The sequence below is a fragment of the Eleutherodactylus coqui genome, chromosome 13 (genome assembly GCF_035609145.1).
Source record: "Eleutherodactylus coqui strain aEleCoq1 chromosome 13, aEleCoq1.hap1, whole genome shotgun sequence".
Taxonomy (NCBI): Eukaryota; Metazoa; Chordata; class Amphibia; order Anura; family Eleutherodactylidae; genus Eleutherodactylus; species Eleutherodactylus coqui.
The window spans coordinates 13,350,120-13,372,735 of NC_089849.1; the positions used below are offsets into that span (position 1 = coordinate 13,350,120).

General features: G+C 44.2%; 1 protein-coding gene across 1 annotated transcript in view; it reads left to right on the plus strand.

Annotated features, from left to right (window-relative positions):
* The first annotated feature begins 2,493 nt into the window (after positions 1-2,493).
* Positions 2,494-22,616, plus strand: part of OPRL1 (opioid related nociceptin receptor 1) — a 67,602-nt gene continuing 47,479 nt past the window's right edge. The window contains exon 1 of the mRNA XM_066586122.1: positions 2,494-2,699. Within this exon, the coding sequence (XP_066442219.1) occupies positions 2,494-2,699 (206 nt within the window). The remainder of the gene's footprint in view (positions 2,700-22,616) is intronic.

Below are 22,616 nucleotides of genomic sequence, written 5' to 3' on the forward strand. Positions count from 1 at the left end.
GGAGCAGTGATGCCACTGATTTTAATGGGAGTGAAGCCACCTTGGAGATGCGTCAACCCCTGATGACGACGTCCAGCTTGCTGCACTGACAGCAGGCTGGCTGATCAGCTGATTATCCTCAAGATCAATAGAATTTGCCTGGAAAACCCCTTCAAAAGACAATAAAGGCAAAGAGGCAATAAGCAAACACTGCATTCTGTGCCCATTTGCCATTTATTGCTGCAGTAGTGTTCTTTGTTCCATAGCCCCACACAGTGCTGCACCGTAAGGGTGGACCCAAGAGGGGCAGTTACTCCCAACCAAAATCCACTAGTGTTTCCGCTACAGGGTGGTGGCCAGCGCCCCCTGGAACTGCATGGATTGCACATAGCTAGGGTCGGTCATGATTGTGGTGCAATCATTCAGGAAAAAGGGGGAGGTGTTAGGCGGGACTACAAGTAGAGCTGGTATCTGGAACCGCCCACTTGCCAACTAATAAGCTTATTGGATTAAACTTCATGATTTTGCGAGTGAAAAGGGTGTAAAGGACAAAAATGGTAAATCTCAATGTGCGTAAGTCCTGTGCCAAACACTGGCAGACGTTTGGGGCAGGGGGTCATAATTTGAATAACAGGCCACCCTTAAACACTTTAGGAATGCCAAACGACTATAATGTCCTGTGGTCCTGACATGTATATGGAGCGGGCTTGGGAGCCGAGTCCGCTCCATACTCAATGGCTGTAAGCCGTTTCTGATAGCTGACAGCCACCAGTAACTGCCATGGTCAGATTTAGCTATAATTGTGGCAGGTAACTGTTTAGATGCCGTGGTCAAAGCTGACCGCATAGCTAAACAGTGAGCAGGAGGGGGGGGGGGTGAACCCCCTCCTGCACCCCATCAGCAGCCCACTGCAGTGCGATTAAGGGACTGCTTATGGTCTAGCATGACAGTCCAGATCCTGGTGAGGACTTCCAGGGCTGCCACACATATATGCCTATGGCAGGGCTTGAAAGGCAACTTTAAAAATTGCTATACACTGCAATACTGTGGTATTGCAGTATATGGTACAAGTGGTCAAATGATCCCCATGGGTAGTAAATAAAAGTGTAAAAGAGAATGTAATGAAGTCTTTTAACAGGTAAAAAATATAAAAAAATTAAAAGTTCAAAAAAGTTTTTTTCCAAATTTTCCTCTTAAAAAGCTAAACAATAAAAAAAACACAACACAGATTTTGTACTGCCAAGTAGGTAAGAGTCCGAGCTACTTAAATATCACAATATTTATCCAGCACGGTGAAGGTGTAATAGAAAAGATAAAAAAAAGACAATTTAAAATTTAGATTTATTTATTTATTTTTTTTAATCCTGCCTCCCAAAAACGTGAATAAAAAGTTATCAAAAAGGTTTTTACACCAAAACTGCAATAATAAAAACTGCAGCTCACCTCACAAATAATGAGCCCTCACATAGCCCAAATGGCCAACAAAATTTAAAAAACTACAGGTCTCAGAATACGGCGACAGAAAGCGTTTTTTGGTTTAAGAAATTTTTATTTTAACTTTTTTAAAATAGAAAAACATTATAAAATTTTATACATTTTGCATGTACTTGTACCGACCCACCGAACAAAGTTCATATATCATTTTTACTGCATTGTGAATGCTGTGAAAACAAAACCTGCCAAAAAGGCGCAACGTCATTTTTTTTTTTCATTTCTCCCCGTTTAAAAATTTATAAAAACTTTTTTATTCATTATGGCCGCCTGCAGACGGCCGGGTCAGATCCCGCAGCGGGAAACGGTCCCGTGCTCCTGCACAGCCCTGCAGCTTACACGCTCCCGGGGGTACCTCTCTGCGCTGTGTGCCGGCTGCCGCCAAGCCGCCGCATGCGCAGAGAGGAGCTGGCCTGTCACCACTGACATTTCTGTGCGGGCCTCTGTGAGACCCGCAAAGAAATAGAACATGCTGCAATTTCTTTTTGTGTGTGTTTTCACGCGAACAAATCATAGGATTGCGCCGTGGAATTTCCGCCCGTGCGCAGAGGGCCTATGTAGTACAGTAAATGGTACTATTAAAAAAAATACAACTTGTCCCCGAAAAAAAAAAAAAAAAAACAAGACTCATACGGCCATATCAATGGAAAAATTAAAAAGTTATGGCTCTTGGGAGGCGGAGACAAAAAAACTAAAAAAAGGGCTAAATCTCTTGTACTACGGTGGCTGAGATGGACCTGACGATCACCGCTCTCCGTCCGACAGAGGAGCCGCATTCTTGGTGGAAGCCGGATGTAAATGATTAAGGAGCAGGTGGCACAAACTATGTGCTCAGTGACATTTCACTTTATGGCTCAGCACTTCTCCGGTGAGATGTTTTATTGCCACTCTTCCATGTTTAATGCATTAGAGCCGAGAACGGTGACAGAATCGCTTCAAGGTGATGAAATCTGTAATGTCTATCCCAGCTTAGCGGCCTCGTCCTGAACTTGTCTTCTTCTGTCCCTCAGGTCTCCGAGACAGATGGATTTCCCTCTGCCGGACTTGCCCTTCGAGGCTGCCTTTCTGAGAGAGTTCTTACGCAACACAAGCCTGAATGAAAGTTTCTTCAACGGGACCGGAGACCGCTTCCTACCGTTGGGCATCCAGGTCACCATCGTGGTGGTGTATCTGATTGTCTGTGTGGTGGGCCTGGTGGGCAACTGTGCGGTGATGTACGTCATTATTAGGTAAGATTGCAGCTGCTTGGGAGGTCGTTGGTTAATCTGTACGACTACCGATAGGATTCCAGGTTATGGCATTAATTATTCCTGTATTTTCCGTTATCGTCGGCATACAGCTGTGAAATAGAAGCTCTGCAATGAAATGACAAACATATTTGAGTCCTGGATGAAATGCATGATGGGATTACTGCAGGATGGCGAGAACCTCCAAAGAAATGTGCATTGTGTGTGTACTGAGCGCGTGACTTAGTCGTGACTTTGTTGCATGGCGATTTAACTGATATCATCATATTGTATTCCAAATGCTTTATTATATGGAATGGAGGTCCCGCCAGGAGGGGGCAGTATTCGTGTATATGGACATATACGTTGAACGGCCACTTTATTAGACCCCATCTAGTAGCGCATTGGACTTCTTTGGCCTTCAGAACGGCAGCAGTTTGTCGTGGCGTAGATCCGACTCGGTGATGGAATGGTTCTGCAGGAATATCGGCCCCTGCGGACAGGAAGCTTCTTGTAGTTGCCACAGATTAGATGGAGGTGCTGACATGTTCTGACCAGCTGACAGGTAGGGGTCAGCGATTCATGCTGCTTGTGCCAAATTCTGACCTTCCATCAGCAACAGAAATCTGGATCCATCTGTGCTAAGGAATGGCGAGTTGTGCTGCCCAACAGATTAGTTGGAGGGGCCGCTGGTATTCAGCCACTCCTGACTGTGCAGCCTGTTGGATAAACTGATTCCTGACATCCTCCTCTGACCCCTTTCAGTGATGAGTTGTTTCGGTCCACAGGATCCCCTTTTGCTGGACGTTTTCTTCGATCACGCCATTCTCGGTATACTCTCCACACCCATGTTGCCAGTGAGGCCCCAGCTAGTCTAGCACCGATGACCGGCCTCGTTGGAATCGCTCAGATCGCTGGATTTTCCCATCTAATGTGGATTCACACTGAAACTGATCCACCGAGAACTTGTGACGTGATTTTATGCCGCACTCCGGGGTCACGGGGAGAATTTCCATACAGGGGAGCGCCAATCGTGAGAGGGACAGGGACTCAAGCGGAAGCGGAAAATCACAGTTGATTTCCATTCATGGGCAGGGGAGGATCATCGACCACAGCATGTTTATGGATGGACATTGCTGCAGAATTCACGGCGGGTGTCTGACCGCCAATTCCACAGTGATAATCCGTCCGTGGGCATTGGGCTTTAGGGAAATACTATCTTTGCTGCCCATGGCAACCAATCACAGCGCGGCTTTCAGCAGTATAAGAAATGAAAGTTGTGCTGTGATTGGTAGCTATGGGCAACAGAGACAGGATTTCCTTTAGACAGCCTTCATCAGCGTGGGGTCCCGGCCCCCCTGTACACGCAACTCGTCAAGGGGGCTAAATCATCCCAGGTCCAACCATTTTTGGATGATTGTTATCAAAGTTGGTCTTTCTCATTATTTTGTGACTTCGTCCTCAGTAGGCGCGTGTGCCGTGACTTGCCCTGCTGTGGGTATCGGCCTCTCTGACATGACATGCATGCACCTAGTCCAGGATGTGTGGCGCACTCACTGTATGGGGAGCGCACTGCATCCATCCATACCCAAGGGGTGTAGTTTTGTAGCAATAGGCAGGACCAGGTTGTGAGAGCAAGGCCAAATTAAGGCTGCCCACAGTACAAAGCAGTCAATTACAATGACTCCCCCATGCCCTCCATCGTCTTACCTTCAGACATTTCAGGAAACTTGTGGCTTACATAAAGCGTTACACCTAATTTTAGGCCACGCCTTTTTACATTAAACCACGCCCTTTGTATCCCATCACAGTAATAGTGCTCACTGGTGACCCCTTCATTGTAATAGTATATCTTTAAGTAATAGTCAGTTAGCAGCTCTATATAGCTACATTTATTACAGTACAATCACCTTCAGTGATCACAGGTGACGTCATCTGCGATTAGTGTAGTTTTCTCTCCCTTTTCTTCTCTGTCCGCACCCAGACCATCACAATGACTCCTCCTGGCCACAACCTGTCTCTGCAGAGTTTTACACACACAAATCTTTGGTTTCTGCTTTTATATCACCCTTTATGTTTTCCTCAGTGCTACGCAATCCATAATGCCCTAGATAGTAATTAGGCTCCAGCAGTAAGTACCGATTTTAGTATGCTCCACAATGTAAAAGTACCCCCTTACTTGCCCTATTAGTAATAATGGTGCCTCCTCTGCCCCCATAATTAAAAATGTTCTTTTCTGGCCCCATAATAATGCCCGCCTTCTTCCCCCATAATTAGTAATGCACCTTTTCTGCCCCTGGAGGTAATAATTACAATTTTTCCACCTCCATGTTTAATAGTGCCACCTTTCTGCCCATTTTATTAATAATGCGCCTTTTTCTGCCCCCGTAATTAATAATGACACCTTCTCTGTCCATGTTATTAATAATGCCACCTTTTCTGCCCCAGGAGGTAATAATGCTGCATTTTCTGCCCCTGTTATTAATAATGCCATGTTTTCTGCCCCTGTAATTAATAATGCTGCCTTTTCTGCCCCAGAAGGTAATAATGCCACCTTTTCTGCCCCAGTTATTAATAATGCCACTTTTTTGCCCCTGTAATTAATAATACCACCTTTATCGCCCTGTTATTAATAATACCACTTTTTCTGCCCCATAATTAATAATGCCACCTTTTCTGTCCACGTAATTAATAATGCTACCTATCATGCTCCTGTTATTAATAATGCCACCTTTTCTGCCCCCGTAATTAATAATGTCACTACTTCTGTCCCTGTTATTAATAATGCTGCTTTTTCTGCCTCTGTAGCTAAAAAAAACCGCCAACTGCAATAATAAATAATGCCATCTCTTCTGTCACTACTCGTGCTAGTGAAACCCCCCCCCAAAAAACATTTTTATACGCCCCTCTCCCACAGCGCTCCCCCGAGCTGCACTGGACCGGTCTCCCATATATGCTCTTGTATATGATGACTCCATACAAAAGAATGTGGTTCATACTCGTGCGTCTCACAACGCTCAAATCCCGCACGAGTTTCTCGGCCGCGTGAAACCGGTCATAGAATAATTTTGTGGTTGAAGTTGTGATGACTGACTTCCTTTAAAGAGGTTTATCTCCTAACCACAGGATTGCTGGAGGTCTGACTGCTGGGACCCCCAGCGATCCCAATATCTGTACACCATGAGAATTGAGTGGTGGTCGCATGTGTGACCATCGGTCCGTTCACTTCTATCGGATAGAGGGAGATTGCTGATTGCATCGATCTCCGCCTGCCCCATAGAAGAGAATGGAGTGGCGGTCGCACATGTGACCGACACTCCATTCACCTGGAGAACGCGTGGTGTTCAGGTGTCAGGATGGCTGGGGTCCCCGCAGTCGGACCTGTAGATGGGGGATAAATGTCATAAATCCTAAATCTGAGATCACGTGGGGTAACTGCTGTTTTTTACCCCATGAGTCTGTTTTGAACACATACAATATAACAAGCGGCGCACTTCTGACTTTCCCGCAGTCTTCCGTTGACCATTCGCTAATAGCTAGGTATATAAATCTTAGTGTTGCTGCAATGCTGCCAATATAATTTGTCCGACTGCTTCGCTACCATGGCAACACCGACCACGAATAACTGCATCAAATCCGAGCTGAATGTAAAACGCACATTATAATGTAGATTGTGTACCCCAGGCGTCACGCGGAGGAAGGGGCGGGAAAAGGCACATAGCAACTTAGACCCATATACTCAGCAAGGCTCTAAAAAGTGATCACAAAGCAGAGAACGTACGACAAGGGCTCCCGGAGGACGCAGAAACTACTTGTTTGCTTCTAATGATGTAAAATGTGTAATTACAAACACGTTGATGGGTTTTGCCCCATAATTGCGGTTGATCTGCTGGTGCGACGTGGCGATATGCGACGAGTTTTACAGCGGACTTCACTCCCAATCCAATGATGTCACTAAGATGCAGAAGGGCGAGCGGCTCATTGGTGCAGTTTGGGCCGTCTGCCATGGCACTTTCATGTATGTTTCATGTATGTGAGAATCATACTTAGGAAAAAAACGTGTAAAAACACACGCACTTTTCGTTGTATACGACTCAAACGCTTTTTTAAATGAAGAACTTACGTGTTTTGTACTATAAGCTTGTTTTTTCTTCATAAAGTTTTATAACTTAAAGGGGTTGTCCCGCGCCGAAACGGGTTTTTTTTTTTTTCAATAGCCCCCCCGTTCGGCGCGAGACAAACCCGATGCAGGGATAAAAAAAAAAAAACAGATAGTACTTACCCGAATCCCCGCGCTCCGGTGACTTCTTACTTACCTTGTGAAGATGGCCGCCGGGATCTTCACCCTCGGTGGACCGCAGGGCTTCTGTGCGGTCCATTGCTGATTCCAGCCTCCTGATTGGCTGGAATCGGCACACGTGACGGGGCGGAGCTACGAGGACCAGCTCTCCGGCACGAGCGGCCCCATTCAGCAAAGGAGAAGACCGGACTGCGCAAGCGCGTCTAATCGGGCGATTAGACGCTGAAGATTAGACGGCACCATGGAGACGAGGACGCCAGCAACGGAACAGGTAAGTGTATAACTTCTGTATGGCTCATAATTAATGCACAATGTACATTACAAAGTGCATTAATATGGCCATACAGAAGTGCTTACCCCCACTTTGTTTCGCGGGACAACCCCTTTAACACTTTAAATTTCTTGATCACAAAAAACATCAACGTTAAACATATGGAAATGTACAATGTATTTCCATAAGTTTACCATTAACTGCAATGTTTAAAAAAGTATATGTTTCATTACAGAAAAACTTAGGGGGCGCTGTGTGAAAACATTTGTCAAGCTAAACACAGTGAAACAGATACATGCATAGTTTGAACAATTATAACCTACGTGTCCGTGAAACACTACACCTGCATCCGTTTTTTGATTATTTTTGGGGGGCAAAAGACACATGTTTCATGGATACACATATGCCAGTATACAGCGTAGATGTGCCTGGTGAGGAGTATACAGCGTAGATGTGTCTGGTGAGGAGTTTACAGTGTAGATGTGTCTAGTGAGGAGTGCAACAGACCGAAAGAACTTATTGTAGCACGTATGGCCAGAAGGCCTAGTTTTGTCACGGTGACGCCAACACTCCATTTGGTCCCTTGGGATGGTATGCCAAAGAAATAACAGAGTCGAATCCAGCAATAGTTTAGAAATCTGGGAGTGTACAGATTTACTAACTTTGATATTTGAGTTCACAGTTCTCTGTAAAAGTATTTGCAACATGCACACAAAGATGCAGCACTAAGCAGGCAAGTGAACTCTATGAGAAATGCAGTGATATTGATCTGATTAAGACCTGACTTCAACGCTCTCTTTTCCTTTGGATTTATTTGTAAGTCAATCTCCCCATTAGCTGCTTTAGATGAAGGATTGATTTAGTTTTTAGTGAAGTCTATATGAATCAGAGGGACAAGTGGCTGGAAGGCTAAACTTGGCTTTGAATTAACCGGGTAGCTATGACTCACTATTTGTAGAGGGCCGACCTCAGAAAGGCTCTCCTTCCCTTTACTGTGGGATGACAAGGGAGCGGGTTTACACCACGCTTGACCTTGTGGGAAACCGTGCTGCACTGCTGACTTGCCTCTGTACGTGTACCTCCTCCTTTCCGACATGACTCACTGCAACCTCTCCTCTTTCACGCCTGGCTGATTCTGCCTAACTGCTCACTGATTCCTCCTTTTATCTCCTCTGTTTCTTTCCCGCACTTTGTGGACTCCTCCCACTCTTGCATAGAGACTTGTGTTGTGGATTTCCTGCCCTTGGACTCTGAACCAGTAAAATTCAATCTGACAGTCAGCCAATGGGAGACCAGCTGAAATCAGTGGTAAGCTCTAGGCTTAGAAAAGAAGGGGAGACACAGGGTCTCTCCTACAGACGACACCTTCTATATCCATGGACGGCATATAGACAGGTGTGACAGGACAAATGCACTGTGAGTGCTCTGTAAGACCTGCTGGGTCACTACAGCTCCCCCCTACTTAAAAACACAGGCATCCTCGGTTCTACTGAGCTGCAAGGGACAAAAAGGTGTGTCTACCAAGTATGTGTGACAGTATATAAGTGGAGATTTTGGTATACCTGAGAGTCTGAGGGGTTTGGTTGGGTTAGGACGGAATCCTCGCTCCCAGCTTGGTACAAAGCACTTACATAGCTCTTCTCCCCAAGGGCACAGAGAAAATGCATAAACATTTAATGCAATAAAGACACAAGAGAAATGCAGTGAATGGTAGACCACCTTTAAGGAATGGAATTCGCGGTTAGACCACAATCAAGGCACAACATTACATTTTAGAGTCCTGTGCAAAGTTTGGCATGTATATTCTGGAAGAAAACATGCAGTAACAACAACAGCTTGACTCCTGGCAAACCTTCTGTTGATGGCATAACAGCGACTAGGATGTGCGAGAGTCCATGGGAAGCATAACAAGTCCATAATGCGATGGTAGCAAACTTCAAGCAGTCTCTTGGGGCAAATGTCTTAAACGTTGCAATAACTTATAACTTGGAACTGTAGGACACACTGAGTTGTCTCTCAGGGCAATGAGCTTGGTTGCTTCAAATGTTGCAATAAATAAAATAGTATTTTGAATCCATGGGATTGATAAGATGACACTTGCTTAACAAAGTCTATTGAAGAAATCTTGGGGGTGGTTGACAACATGTGCTTCTGGTAGATCTTCTGAGGATGGTGGGCAATTCAGGTAGTTCCCTTCTTGAAGTTGGTGATAGCTGGGGAAGCTGGTGTAGAGTTGGATGGGGTAGATGAAGTGGACGAACTTGCCGATGAAGATGTAACTGAAGGAGATGGTGATGCTTCTGCAGAATTGAGTGATGGTGCTTGATATACTAGACGAGAGAATGGGTTCAAATACCAGAGCAATTGGTTTTCCAGAGTAAATGAAGATGGACATTCTTTGACTGGTTGGGGAGTAGATTTGGCGATTCCTTCTTCTGTTTCTGAATCTATAGATGAAGTAGGTTGAGCAAGGCAAATTTTAAGGCGGTTCGGTGGAAAACCTGGATTTTTCATTCAGAATGGGCTATGCAGTAGAGTCCTTTTTCTGGGGATATGGCTGTGATGACTGTATAGGGGGTGAGTGCCCATCGGGTGTCCAATTTTCTGGTGAGGAGTATACAGGTTAGATGTGTCTGGTGAGGAGTATGCAGTGTAGATGTGTCTGGTGAGGAGTATACAGTGTAGATGTGTCTGGGGAGGAGTATATAGTGTAGATGTGTCTGGTGAGGAGTATACAGTGTAGATGTGTCTGGTGAGGAGTATACAGTGTAGATGTGTCTGGGCAGGAGTATACAATGTAGATGTGTCTGGTGAGGAGTATACAGGTTAGATGTGTCTGGTGAGGAGTATACAGGTTAGATGTGTCTGGTGAGGAGTATACAGGTTAGATGTGTCTGGTGAGGAGTATACAGGTTAGATGTGTCTGGGGAGGAGTATACAGGTTAGATGTGTCTGGGGAGGAGTATACAGGTTAGATGTGTCTGGGGAGGAGTATATAGCGTAGATGTGTCTGGTGAGGAGTATACAGTGTAGATGTGTCTGGGGAGGAGTATACAGCGTAGATGTGTCTGGTGAGGAGTATACAGTGTAGATGTGTCTGGGGAGGAGTATATAGCGTAGATGTGTCTGGTGAGGAGTATACAGTGTAGATGTGTCTGGGGAGGAGTATACAGCGTAGATGTGTCTGGTGAGGAGTATACAGTGTAGATGTGTCTGGGGAGGAGTATATAGCGTAGATGTGTCTGGTGAGGAGTATACAGTGTAGATGTGTCTGGGGAGGAGTATACAGCGTAGATGTGTCTGGGGAGGAGTATACAATGTAGATGTGTCTGGGGAGGAGTATACAATGTAGATGTGTCTGGGGAGGAGTATACAGTGTAGATGTGTCTGGGGAGGAGTATACAGGTTACATGTGTCTGGTGAGGAGTATACAGGTTACATGTGTCTGGTGAGGAGTATACAGGTTAGATGTGTCTGGTGAGGAGTATACAGGTTAGATGTGTCTGGTGAGGAGTATACAGTGTAGATGTGTCTGGGCAGGAGTATACAGGTTAGATGTGTCTGGGCAGGAGTATACAATGTAGAGGTGTCTGGGAGGAGTATACAGGTTAGATGTGTCTGGTGAGGAGTATACAGGTTAGATGTGTCTGGTGAGGAGTATACAGCGTAGATGTGTCTGGGGAGGAGTATACAGTGTAGATGTGCCTGGTGAGGAGTATACAGGTTAGATGTGTCTGGGGAGGAGTATACAGTGTAGATGTGTCTGGGGAGGAGTATATAGCGTAGATGTGTCTGGTGAGGAGTATACAGCGTAGATGTGTCAGGTGAGGAGTATACAGGTTAGATGTGTCTGGTGAGGAGTATACAGGTTAGATGTGTCTGGTGAGGAGTATACAGGTTAGATGTGTCTGGTGAGGAGTATACAGTGTAGATGTGTCTGGGGAGGAGTATACAGGTTAGATGTGTCTGGGGAGGAGTATACAGTGTAGATGTGTCTGGTGAGCAGTATACAATGTAGATGTGTCTGGGCAGGAGTATACAGTTTAGATGTGTCTGGTGAGGAGTATACAGCGTAGATGTGTCTGGTGAGGAGTATACAGGTTAGATGTGTCTGGGCAGGAGTATATAGTGTAGATGTGTCTGGGGAGGAGTATACAGTGTAGATGTGTCTGGGCAGGAGTATACAGCGTAGATGTGTCTGGTGAGGAGTATACAGGTTAGATGTGTCTGGGCAGGAGTATATAGTGTAGATGTGTCTGGGGAGGAGTATACAGTGTAGATGTGTCTGGGCAGGAGTATACAGTGTAGATGTGTCTGGGGAGGAGTATACAATGTAGATGTGTCTGGTGAGGAGTATACAGGTTAGATGTGTCTGGGGAGGAGTAACAGCGTAGATGTGTCTGGTGAGGAGTATACAGTGTAGATGTGTCTGGGGAGGAGTATACAGGTTAGATGTGTCTGGTGAGGAGTATACAGTGTAGATGTGTCTGGGCAGGAGTATACAGTGTAGATGTGTCTGGTGAGGAGTATACAGGTTAGATGTGTCTGGTGAGGAGTATACAGTGTAGATGTGTCTGGGGAGGAGTATATAGCGTAGATGTGTCTGGTGAGGAGTATACAGTGTAGATGTGTCTGGGGAGGAGTATACAGCGTAGATGTGTCTGGTGAGGAGTATACAGTGTAGATGTGTCTGGGGAGGAGTATATAGCGTAGATGTGTCTGGTGAGGAGTATACAGTGTAGATGTGTCTGGTGAGGAGTATACAGGTTAGATGTGTCTGGTGAGGAGTATACAGTGTAGATGTGTCTGGGCAGGAGTATACAGTGTAGATGTGTCTGGTGAGGAGTATACAGGTTAGATGTGTCTGGTGAGGAGTATACAGTGTAGATGTGTCTGGTGAGGAGTATACAGCGTAGATGTGTCTGGGGAGGAGTATACAGTGTAGATGTGTCTGGGCAGGAGTATACAGTGTAGATGTGTCTGGGGAGGAGTATACAGGTTAGATGTTTTTTGGTGAGGAGTATACAGTGTAGATGTGTCTGGTGAGGAGTATACAGTGTAGATGTGTCTGGGGAGGAGTAACAGCGTAGATGTGTCTGGTGAGGAGTATACAGTGTAGATGTGTCTGGGGAGGAGTATATAGCGTAGATGTGTCTGGTGAGGAGTATACAGTGTAGATGTGTCTGGGGAGGAGTATACAGCGTAGATGTGTCTGGTGAGGAGTATACAGTGTAGATGTGTCTGGGGAGGAGTATACAGTGTAGATGTGTCTGGGGAGGAGTATACAGGTTAGATGTGTCTGGTGAGGAGTATACAGGTTAGATGTGTCTGGGGAGGAGTATACAGGTTAGATGTGTCTGGTGAGGAGTATACAGGTTAGATGTGTCTGGGGAGGAGTATACAATGTAGATGTGTCTGGTGAGGAGTATACAGTGTAGATGTGTCTGGGGAGGAGTATACAGGTTAGATGTGTCTGGTGAGGAGTATACAGTGTAGATGTGTCTGGGGAGGAGTATACAGTGTAGATGTGTCTGGGGAGGAGTATACAGTGTAGATGTGTCTGGGGAGGAGTATACAATGTAGATGTGTCTGGGCAGGAGTATACAATGTAGATGTGTCTGGTGAGGAGTATACAGTGTAGATGTGTCTGGGGAGGAGTATACAGGTTAGATGTGTCTGGGGAGGAGTATACAGTGTAGATGTGTCTGGGGAGGAGTATACAGGTTAGATGTGTCTGGTGAGGAGTATACAGGTTAGATGTGTCTGGTGAGGAGTATACAGTGTAGATGTGTCTGGTGAGGAGTATACAGTGTAGATGTGTCTGGTGAGGAGTATACAGGTTAGATGTGTCTGGTGAGGAGTATACAGTGTAGATGTGTCTGGTGAGGAGTATACAGTGTAGATGTGTCTGGTGAGGAGTATACAGTGTAGATGTGCCTGGTGAGGAGTATACAGTGTCGATGTGTCTGGTGAGGAGTATACAGTGTCGATGTGTCTGGTGAGGAGTATACAGGTTAGATGTGTCTGGTGAGGAGTATACAATGTAGATGTGTCTGGTGAGGAGTATACAATGTAGATGTGTCTGGTGAGGAGTATACAATGTAGATGTGTCTGGTGAGGATTATACACTGTTGATGTGTCTGGTGAGGAGTATACAGTGTCGATGTGTCTGCAGGGGAGTATACAGTGTAGATATGACTTCTGCGCAGTACGCAGCTTGTATATGATGCACATCTCGCTGTGTGTTCCATTAGGCTGCGGTCTTGATATCCCATCTGGTCTTTGTTTCTCTCACTGATTGCTCAGTTTTGGGAAAACATAAGAGCCCAAGCAAATAAAACAAGCGGCGGCAGCAGAGCGCAGCGATTGGTATCATCACCTCTGCTGTCTGTCTACATTGCACCCGGCAGAGGTAGACGGCTCCGTACAACAATCTGTTCTGCGCCGGAGCAGAGCTTCACTGTACACTGATATATCATTAAACATTCAACATTACAGCAGCTCGGAGCAGTAACGGTCGTCAGTCCTTGCTGAGGTCCCTGAAAGCGAGCTATACCCACAGAGGATTTTAGGAGCATGCAGGCAGTTACACATTGCAAACGCTTCTAGGCACTTAGAACAGCAGTAATGTGTTCTTCATCTCGGGTAGACTCAGCAGAACAGAAGTATCAGGTATGATATAGAGCATTATGTCACCACCAATGTGTGTTCTGTGCAGGAATGTAACAACGTGATAGGGGGTGCAGAAGTTGCCATGCAACAGGTGGGGGCAAAAAAGAGACCCTCTGATATGAGGTGCTTTAAGGGGGTTTTCCAGCACTATTGATGACCTATCCTCAGCATAGCTGATCATGGTGAGTCTTCTGCTTGGGGTCCGCACCGGTCAGTCTCCGCTGTTTTACAGGTCAGGCATGCTCAGTGTCTGCAAGTTCTGTAATAATGACACAGTTTGTACAGTCGCAAATGCACACTCATCAGTAACTGGCAGTGGGGCATCATGGGAGATGTAGTTTTACACTCTCCGAGGCCATTCTAAATAATATTGTGCAAATCTGAAGCTAGCTGGAGTTCAGTCTGATGATTTAGATAGATGTCTGGAATAATGACAGTAAGGGCTAATGCACACGGACGGATTTATGCCATGTTCCCGGCGGCGTAATAATGCAACTAATAGCTCAGTTCTCACTTGTTGAAGTAAGGGTGGCTGGGACCTTAGGAGGCAGTGATCATGATATCCTTGAATTTTGGATAAAAAGGGAAGGAAGACCTGAGAAAACTCAGACCTCAAAGTTGGATTTCAGAAAGGCAGATTTCAATGAACTCAGAAAGAGGAAGAATCCAATGGCTGAATGTTCTTAAGGACAGAAATGTCCAAGAAGGTTGGGAAATACTGTGAAATGAGATTCTCAAAGCACAATTGTTACCAATCCCTAAAAGAAGGAAGAATGGGAAGTATTTAAAGAGACCAGGATGGATGAACACAGAACTTGCACACATGTTAAAAAGGAAGCAAAATATGTTTAGCAAATGGAAAGAGGAGGGAATAGCTAAAGAATATAATGCAGTCTTCAGAAACTGTACGGTAAGTGTCAGAAAAGCTAAAGCTAATAATGAAATGGGGCTTGCAACAAAGGCCAAAAGCAATAAAAAAGGATTTGGGGGTATGTCAAAAGCAAAAGAAAAGTCAAAGATGCTATTGGATGCTTACAAGATCAAAATGGTGAATTGGTTAAGAATGATATTGAGAAGGCCGAGCTTCTAAATTCCTATTTTGTATCTGTTTTCTCTCAGAAAGTAGATGGAACATCAACTGATCTTCCCTGTGCTATTGGGGGAATAAAAGAATGGAGACTATCTGTAAGCAGAGAGATGATGAGGGGACATTTAGCTAATTTAAATGAACTCAAGTCTCAAGGTCCAGAGGAATTACATCCTAGGATACTAAAGGAAGCAGCGGAGGTAATTGCTGAACCACTCGCCATTATCTGTAATAATTCCTGGAGAACAGAAGTCCCAGAAGATTGGAAAAGGGCAAATGTTGTCCCTATCTTCAAAAAAGGGAAGAAGGTGGATCCAGGAAACTACCGGCCTGTGAGCCTGACTTCTATACCGGGAAAGATCTTTGAATAAATTATTAAACAGTATGTATGCATGGACTTGGATAAAAATTGAGTAATTAACCAGAGGCAGCATGGGTTTGTAACAAACAAGTCATGCCAGACTAATCTAATTTCCTTCTATGATAGTATCGCTGACTGGGTTGATCAGAGAAATGTGGTGGATATAGTTTTTCTTGACCTTAGTAAAACATTTGACAAAGTATCTCATACTATACTTATTGAAAAAGGACCAGATATGGGATTGACAGGGCAACTGTAAGGTGGATTCACAACTGGCTGAGTGATCGTACACAAAGAGTGGTCATAAATGGCTGCACATCCAAGTGGAAGAATGTATCAAGTGAGGAACCACAAGGCTCTGTCCTAGGCCCAGTGTTGGTCAACATTTTTATAAATGATCTGGAGAAGGGAATTAATTGGAAACTGATCAAATTTGCTGATGACACAAAACTAGGAGGATTAGCTAACACTAGGGAAGAGAGAGGTCTCAAAAAGATCTAGAAAAGCTTGCACAGTGGGCAGCAACTAACAGAATGGTATTTAACAAGGAGAAATGCAAAGTCCTACATCTGGGCAAGAAAAATGAAAAAAGCACATACAGAATGGGAGGAATTGGGCTAAGCAGCAGCACATGTGAAAAAGACTTGAGTATACTAATAGTTCATAGACTGAACATGAGTCAACAATGTGATGCAGCAGCCAAAAAAGCAAACACAATTCTGGGATGTATTAAGAGAAGCATAGAGTCTAGATCACGTGAGGTCATTATCCCCCTCTACTCTTCCTTAGTCAGACCACATCTGGAATACTGGGTCCAGTTCTGGGCACCTCACTTTAAAAAAGACATAGAAAAACTGGAGCAAGAGAAGAGTTACCAAGATGGTGAGCGGTCTGCAAATCATGTCCTATGAGGAATGGTTAAAGGATCTGGGAAAGTTTAGCTTGCAAAAAGGCTGAGAGGAGACTTAATAGTTGTCTACAAATATATCTCTCTCCCCTTCTCTCAATTTCTCTCTCCCTCACTTTCTCTCTCAATACGGTGCAAGAAAAAAGCCCTGATGCTTCAGTGATTTGGTATACAATATAAACAGAGAGGAACTTACTTCCTAGGGGTGCCAGTAAGAATGAAACCCCTAAAATCCCGGCTGGCGTGTAGTTAAGCAGAAGATATGGTCGTAGTACTAGGATTCCAAAGAAGCAGTTTTATTTTTTATATGGACTGCAACGCGTTTCGGCTATACAATTTAGCCTTTATCAAGCATACAATATGGAAAAATATTGGAGCGCCACTAACCTCACATTCCTCACTTTCTCTCTCGCTCTCAATTTCTCTTTCCGATTCGCTCTCTCCCATTCTCTTTCTCTCTTCCTCCCTCTCTCTCTTTCCCTTTATTTCTCTCTCCACCTTTCTCTCTCTCCACCTTTCTCTCTCTCTCTCCCCTTTCTCTCTCTTTCTCCCCTTTATCTATCTCTCACCATTTCTCTCTTCATTTATCTCTCTTTCGCTTTCTCTCAATTTCTCTCTATCGCTTTCATTCTCTCTCTCTCCCATTCTCTTTCTCTCTCTCTTTCTCCTTTTCTCTGTCTTCCTCCCTCTCTCTCTTTCCCTTTCTCTCAATTTCTCTCTCCCCCTTTCTCTCTCTTTCTCTCCCCCTTTAACTATCTCTCACCCTTTCTCTCTCCCCCCTCTCTCTCTTTTCCTTTCTTTCTCTCAATTTCTCTCTCCCCCCTTTTCTCTCTGTTTCTCTCCATTTCTCTCTGTTTCTCTCCCCATTTATCTATCTGTCACCCTTTCTCTCAATTTCTCTCTATCCCTTTCTCTCTCTCCCTCTTTCTCTCCCCCTTTATCTATCTCTTACCATTTCTCTCTCCCTTTCTCTCTGTCTTCATTTCTCACTCATTTTCTTTCTCTTTTTTTCTTTCTTTCGCTCTATCTCACTCTCTCAAACTTTTTCTCTTTACCGTTCCCTCTCTCTCCCTCTTACTCTCTCACTTTCTCTCTCCCTCTTACCCTCTCACTTTCTCTCTTTTTTTTTCTATCCCTTTCTCTCTCTCTCTCTCTCTCTGTTTCCCTTTCTCTCCCCTTTGCTCTCTTCCTTTTTCACTCTCTCTGGTTCCCTTTCTCTCTCTCTTTCCTTTTCTTTCTCTTTTTTTTCTCTCTTTCCCTTTCATTCTTTCTCTCTCTCACTTTCTCTTTTTTTCCGCTATTTCCCTTTCATTCTCTCTCTCTCCCTTTCTCTTTACTTTTCTCTCTCATTCTCTTTCTCTCCATTTCTCTATCGCTCTCTTACTCTCTCTCTCTCTTTCTCTATTGCTCTCTTACTCTATCTCTCCCTTTTCTTACACTTAGCCTTTCTTTCTCATTTCTTTCTTTCTGTCTTCCTTTCTCTTGGTCTCCCTGTCTCTCATACTCCCTGTTTCTCTCTTTCTGTCTCTCTTTTCTGTCTCTTTTTCTCTCTTTCTCTTGCTCTCTTTCTCTCTTTCTCTCTCTCTCTTGTTCTATGTCTCTGTCATCCTTTCTTTTTCTCTCTCTTTCTCTATATCTCACTTTCTCTCTCTCTATTTCTCTGTCTCCTTTTTCTCTCTATTTCTTTCTTTCTCTTGCTCTCTTTTTTTATTTTCTTTCTCTCTCTCTCTCTTTCTCCCTTCTTTCTCTCATTTTCTCTTTCCCCCTTCCCCTCCCCTTTCTCTCTCCCTTTTTTTGTATTTTTTTCTCTTTCCCTTTCATTCTTTCTCTCTCTCTCTTTACCTTTCTCCTTCTCTCTTTGTCCGAATTTCTCTCTCCCTCTCTCTCTCCATTTCTCTCTTTATCTTCCTTTCTCTCTTTTTTTCTTTCTCTCCCACTTCCCCTCCCCTTTCTCTCTAATTTTCTCTTTCCATTTCTCTCTCTCTGTCTCCCTTTCTCTCCCTTTCTCTCTATCTGTTTTTCTCTCCCTCTCTCTATTTCTTTCTTTCTCTCTCCCCCCCCTTCCCCTCCCTCCTCTTTCTCCCTTTCTCTTTCTTTCTCTTTCCAATTTTCTCTTTGCATTTCTCTCTGTCTCCCTTTCTCTCTCCTTTCCTCTCTCTCCCCCCCTCTCCCTTTCTTTCATTCTTTCTCTCTCTCTCTCTCTCTACTTTTATCTCTTTCTCTCTCCCTATTTCTATCGCTCTCCTTCACTCTCTCCCTTGTCTTACTCTCGGCCTTTCTTTTTCTTTCTTTCTCTCTTTCTCTCCCTTTCTCTCTCTCTCTCTCTCTGTCTCCCTTTTCTCTCTATCTGTCTCTTGCTGTTACTCTTCCTTTTCTCTTTCTCTCTTTTTGTCTCCCTTTCTCTCATTTTCTCTCTCTCCCCTTCCCCTTCCCTTTCTGTCTCTAATTGTCTCTCTCTGATTCCCTCTCTCTCTCCCTCTACCTTTCGTTCTCTTTTTTCCTCTCTTTCCCTTTCATTCTTTCTCTCTCTCTCTCTCTCTCTCTCTCTCTCTCCCCCTTTTCTTACTCTCAGCCTTTCTTTCTCTTTTATCAATGGTGGATCCCTGGAGTCAGGATCCTATTCGGGCTTTGCATGGTACCTTGCACTTGTGGTGCTTTGTAAATTTGGAGTGCTGCTGCTAATCTTTTTTATTTCCTTTCTTTCTCTTTCTCTCTCTCATTTTTTTCTGTTTCTTTCTCTCCCTCTTTCTGTCTCTTTCTCTCTATCTATTTCTCTTGCTCTCTCTCTCTCTTTCTCCTTCTCTCTGTGTGTCTCTCTCTCCCTTTCTTTATCTTTTTCTCTCTCTTTCTTTCTGTCTCCCTTTCCCTCTTTCTCTCTCTCTCTGTCTCCCTTTTCTCTCTCTCTTTCTCTCTCTACCTTTACATAGTAACATAGTATGTTAGGCTGAATGAAGACAATGTCCATCTAGTTCAGCCTATTTCAACCCCTAGTTGATCCAGAGGAAGGCACAATCCCCAAGAGGCAGAAGCCATTAGCCCATTTGGGGGAAAATTCCTTCCTGACTCCGTAATGGCAATCAGAATAATCCTTGGATCAACCTTTGATAGTTCCTACTTAAATATAAGACCCGGAACTACAAACCCGCTGGTCACCTTATGTCTATATCCTGTAATATCCTTCTGCTGGAGAAAGACATCCAGTCCCCTCTTAAACTCCTCAATGGACTTTGCCATCACCACGTTCTCAGGCAGAGAGTTCCACAGTCTCACTGCTTTTACAGTAAAGTACCCCCTTCTGTGTTAGTGACGAAACCTGCTTTCTTCTAGACGTAGGGGATGCCCTCTTGTTACCGACGCAGTCCTTGGTATAAACAGATCATGGGAGAGATCCTTGTATTGCCCCCTAATATATTTATACATAGTTATTTGATTGCCCCTTAGCCGTCTTTTTTCCAGGGTGAAAAGTCTCTCTGGGTATTCCAGTCCTCTCATTCCATGTATTAGTTTAGTCGCCCTTCTTTGAATCCGCTCAAGCACTCCAACGTCTTTCCTGAGCATCGGTGACCAGAACTGTATGCAGTATTCCATGTGGGGCCTGACAAGTGCCTTATATAGTGGGAGAATAATGTTCTCGTCCTTCACCCCTATACCTCTTTTAATGCACCCTAAGACTTCTCTCTCTCTATCTCCCTTTCTCTCCCATTCTCTCTCTCCCTTTTTTCTCTCACCCCCTTTCTCTCTCCTTTTCTCTCTATCTTTCTTTCCCTTTCTTTCCTTCTCCCTTTCTCTATCCTTTTCTCTCTCTATCTGTCTCCTTTTCTCTCTTTTTCTGCCTCTCTCACTTTCTCTCTTTCTCGCTCTTTTTCTCTCTATCTCCCTTTCTCTCTCTCTGTCTATCCCCCTTCCCACCCCCTTTCTCTCTTTCTTCCTCTCTCTAATTTTCTCTTTCCCTTTCTCTCTCTCTGTCTCCCTTTCTCTCTCATTTGCTCGCTCCCTTTCTCTTTCTCTGGTTCCCTTTCTCTCTCTCTCCCCCCTCTCCCTTACTTTGTCTTTTTTTCTGTCTTTCCCTTTCATTTTTTCTCTCTACTTTTCTCTTTCCCTTTCTCTATCTCTCTCTCACTCTCCCTTTTCATTACTCTCAGCTTATTTTTCTCCTTCTCTCATTTTCTTTCTCTCTTTCTCTCCCTTTCTTTCTGTCTCCATTTCTCTCTCTCTTTCTGTCTCCCTTTTCTCTCTATCTTTCTCTTTTGCTCTTGCTCTCTTTTTCTTTCTCTCTATCTCCCTTTCTCTCTCTCATTTTCTCACTCTCCCTTTCTCTCTCTCTCTCTCTTTCTTTCTCTCGCTCTCTCTATTTCTCTCTCCCCCTTCCCCTCCCCTTTCTCTCTCTGGTTCCTTTTCTCTCTCTCTTTCCCTCTACTATTCATTCTGTTTTTTCTTGCTCTCTCTTTCTCTATCGCTCTCTTACTCTCTCTTTCCCTCTTTTCTTACTCTCAGCCTTTCTCTTTCTCTCTCTCCATTTTTTTTATCTTTCTCTCCCTCTTTTTCTGTCTCCCCTTCTCTCTATATTTCTTTATTTTTCTCATTCTTTCTCTCTTTCTCTTGTTCTATAGCTCACTTTCTTTCTCTCTCTATTTCTATCTCCCTTTCTTCATATTTTTTCTCTTTCCCTTTCATTCTTTCTTTCTCCTTTTCTGTCTCTTTGTCTCTCTCTCTCACGCTCTCCCTTTCTTTCTCTTTTTCTATCTCTGTCTATCCTTTTTTTCTTTCTCCCTTTCTCTGCTTTTCTCTTTCTCTGTCCCACTTTTTTTCTCTCTTTCTTTCTTTGTATTTCTCTCCCTCTTTCCCTTTCTCTCTCCCCCTTTCACTCTCTCTTTCTCTCCCCCTTTATCTCTCTCACCCTTTTTCACTCTCTCCCTTTCTCCCTCTCACTCACTCACTTTCACTTTCTCTTTCTCACTTTCACTTTCTCTTTCTCACTTTCACTCTTTCTCTCTCCCTTCCTTTCTATTTTTCTCTCCTTTTCTCTCTGTCTCATTTTCTCTCTCTCTCTTTCTTTCTCTGTATTTCTCTCTCTTTCTCTCTCTCCATCTCCTCCCCCCTTTTACCTTTCTCTCTCTCCCTTTCTCTTGCTTTCCATTTCTCTCTCTCTCTCTTTCTCTATGTCTCTCTCCCCTTCCCCTCTCCTTTCTCTTTCTGTTTATCTCTCTCCCTTTCTCTCTCTCTCTGGTTCCCTTTCACTCTCTCTCTCCCTTTCCATTTCTTTCTCTCTTTCCCTTACATTCTTTCTCTCTCTCCCGTTCTCTCTCCACTCTCTTACTCTATCTCTCAGCCTTTCTTTTTCTTTCACCCTCTCATTTTTTTCTCTCTTTCTTTCTCTCTCAATCTCCCTTCCTTTTTTTCATTCTCTCCCTTTTTTTCTGTCTTTTTGTCTGTCTCCCTTTCGTTCCCCCCTTTCTCTCTCTCTACCTTTTATCTCTCATACCCTTTCTCTCCCCCTCTCTCTCTCCCATTCTCTTTTTTTATTTTCTTTCTCTCACGCTTTCTCTCTTTCTCTCTTCCCTTTTCTCACTCTTTCTCCCTTTTTCTCTCTCTCCCTTTCTTTCTGTCTTTCTTTCTCTCTCCCTTTTATGTCCCTCTCTCTCCTATTCTATATTTCCTGTTCTCTCTCTCTCTTCCTCCCGCTGTCCCTTTATTTTACTCTGTCTTTCTCTCTCCACTTTTTATGTCCCTCTCTCTGCCTTTCTCTCTCTTTCTATTACTCTCCCTATCTCTCCCATTCTCTCACTTTATCTCTTTCTCCTTTTTTCTCACTCTTACTTTTTTCCTCCCTTTCTTTCTGTCCCTCTTTTACTTTCCTTTTCTCTCTCTCTCTCCCTTTCCCTCTCTCAATCTCTCTTTCCTTTTCTCACTCCCTTGCTCTCTTCTTTTCTCTCTCCCCCTTTCTCTCTCTCTCTCCCTTTCTTTCCATCTCCCTTCCACTCTCCTTTTTTTCTCTGTCTCCCTTTCTCTCTCTTTCTCTCTCTCCCTTTCCCTCTCTGCCTCTCTCTCTCCTCCCTTTCTTTCTGTCCCCCTTTCTCTGTCTACATTTCTCTCTCTCTCTCGCTCTCTCTCTCTCGCTCTCTCTCTCTCTCCCTCCCTTTTTCTGACTCACTTTCTCTGTCTACTTTTCTCTCTCTCTGTTTCTCTCTTTCTATTTCTCACTCTTTCTCTGCTTTTCTTGCTCGTTCTCTCTCTTTCACTGTATCCTTTTCTTTTGTTCTCTCTCTCTCCCTTTCTTTTTCTTTCTCTGCTTTTTCCCTCTCCCTTTCTTTCTCTTCTTTCT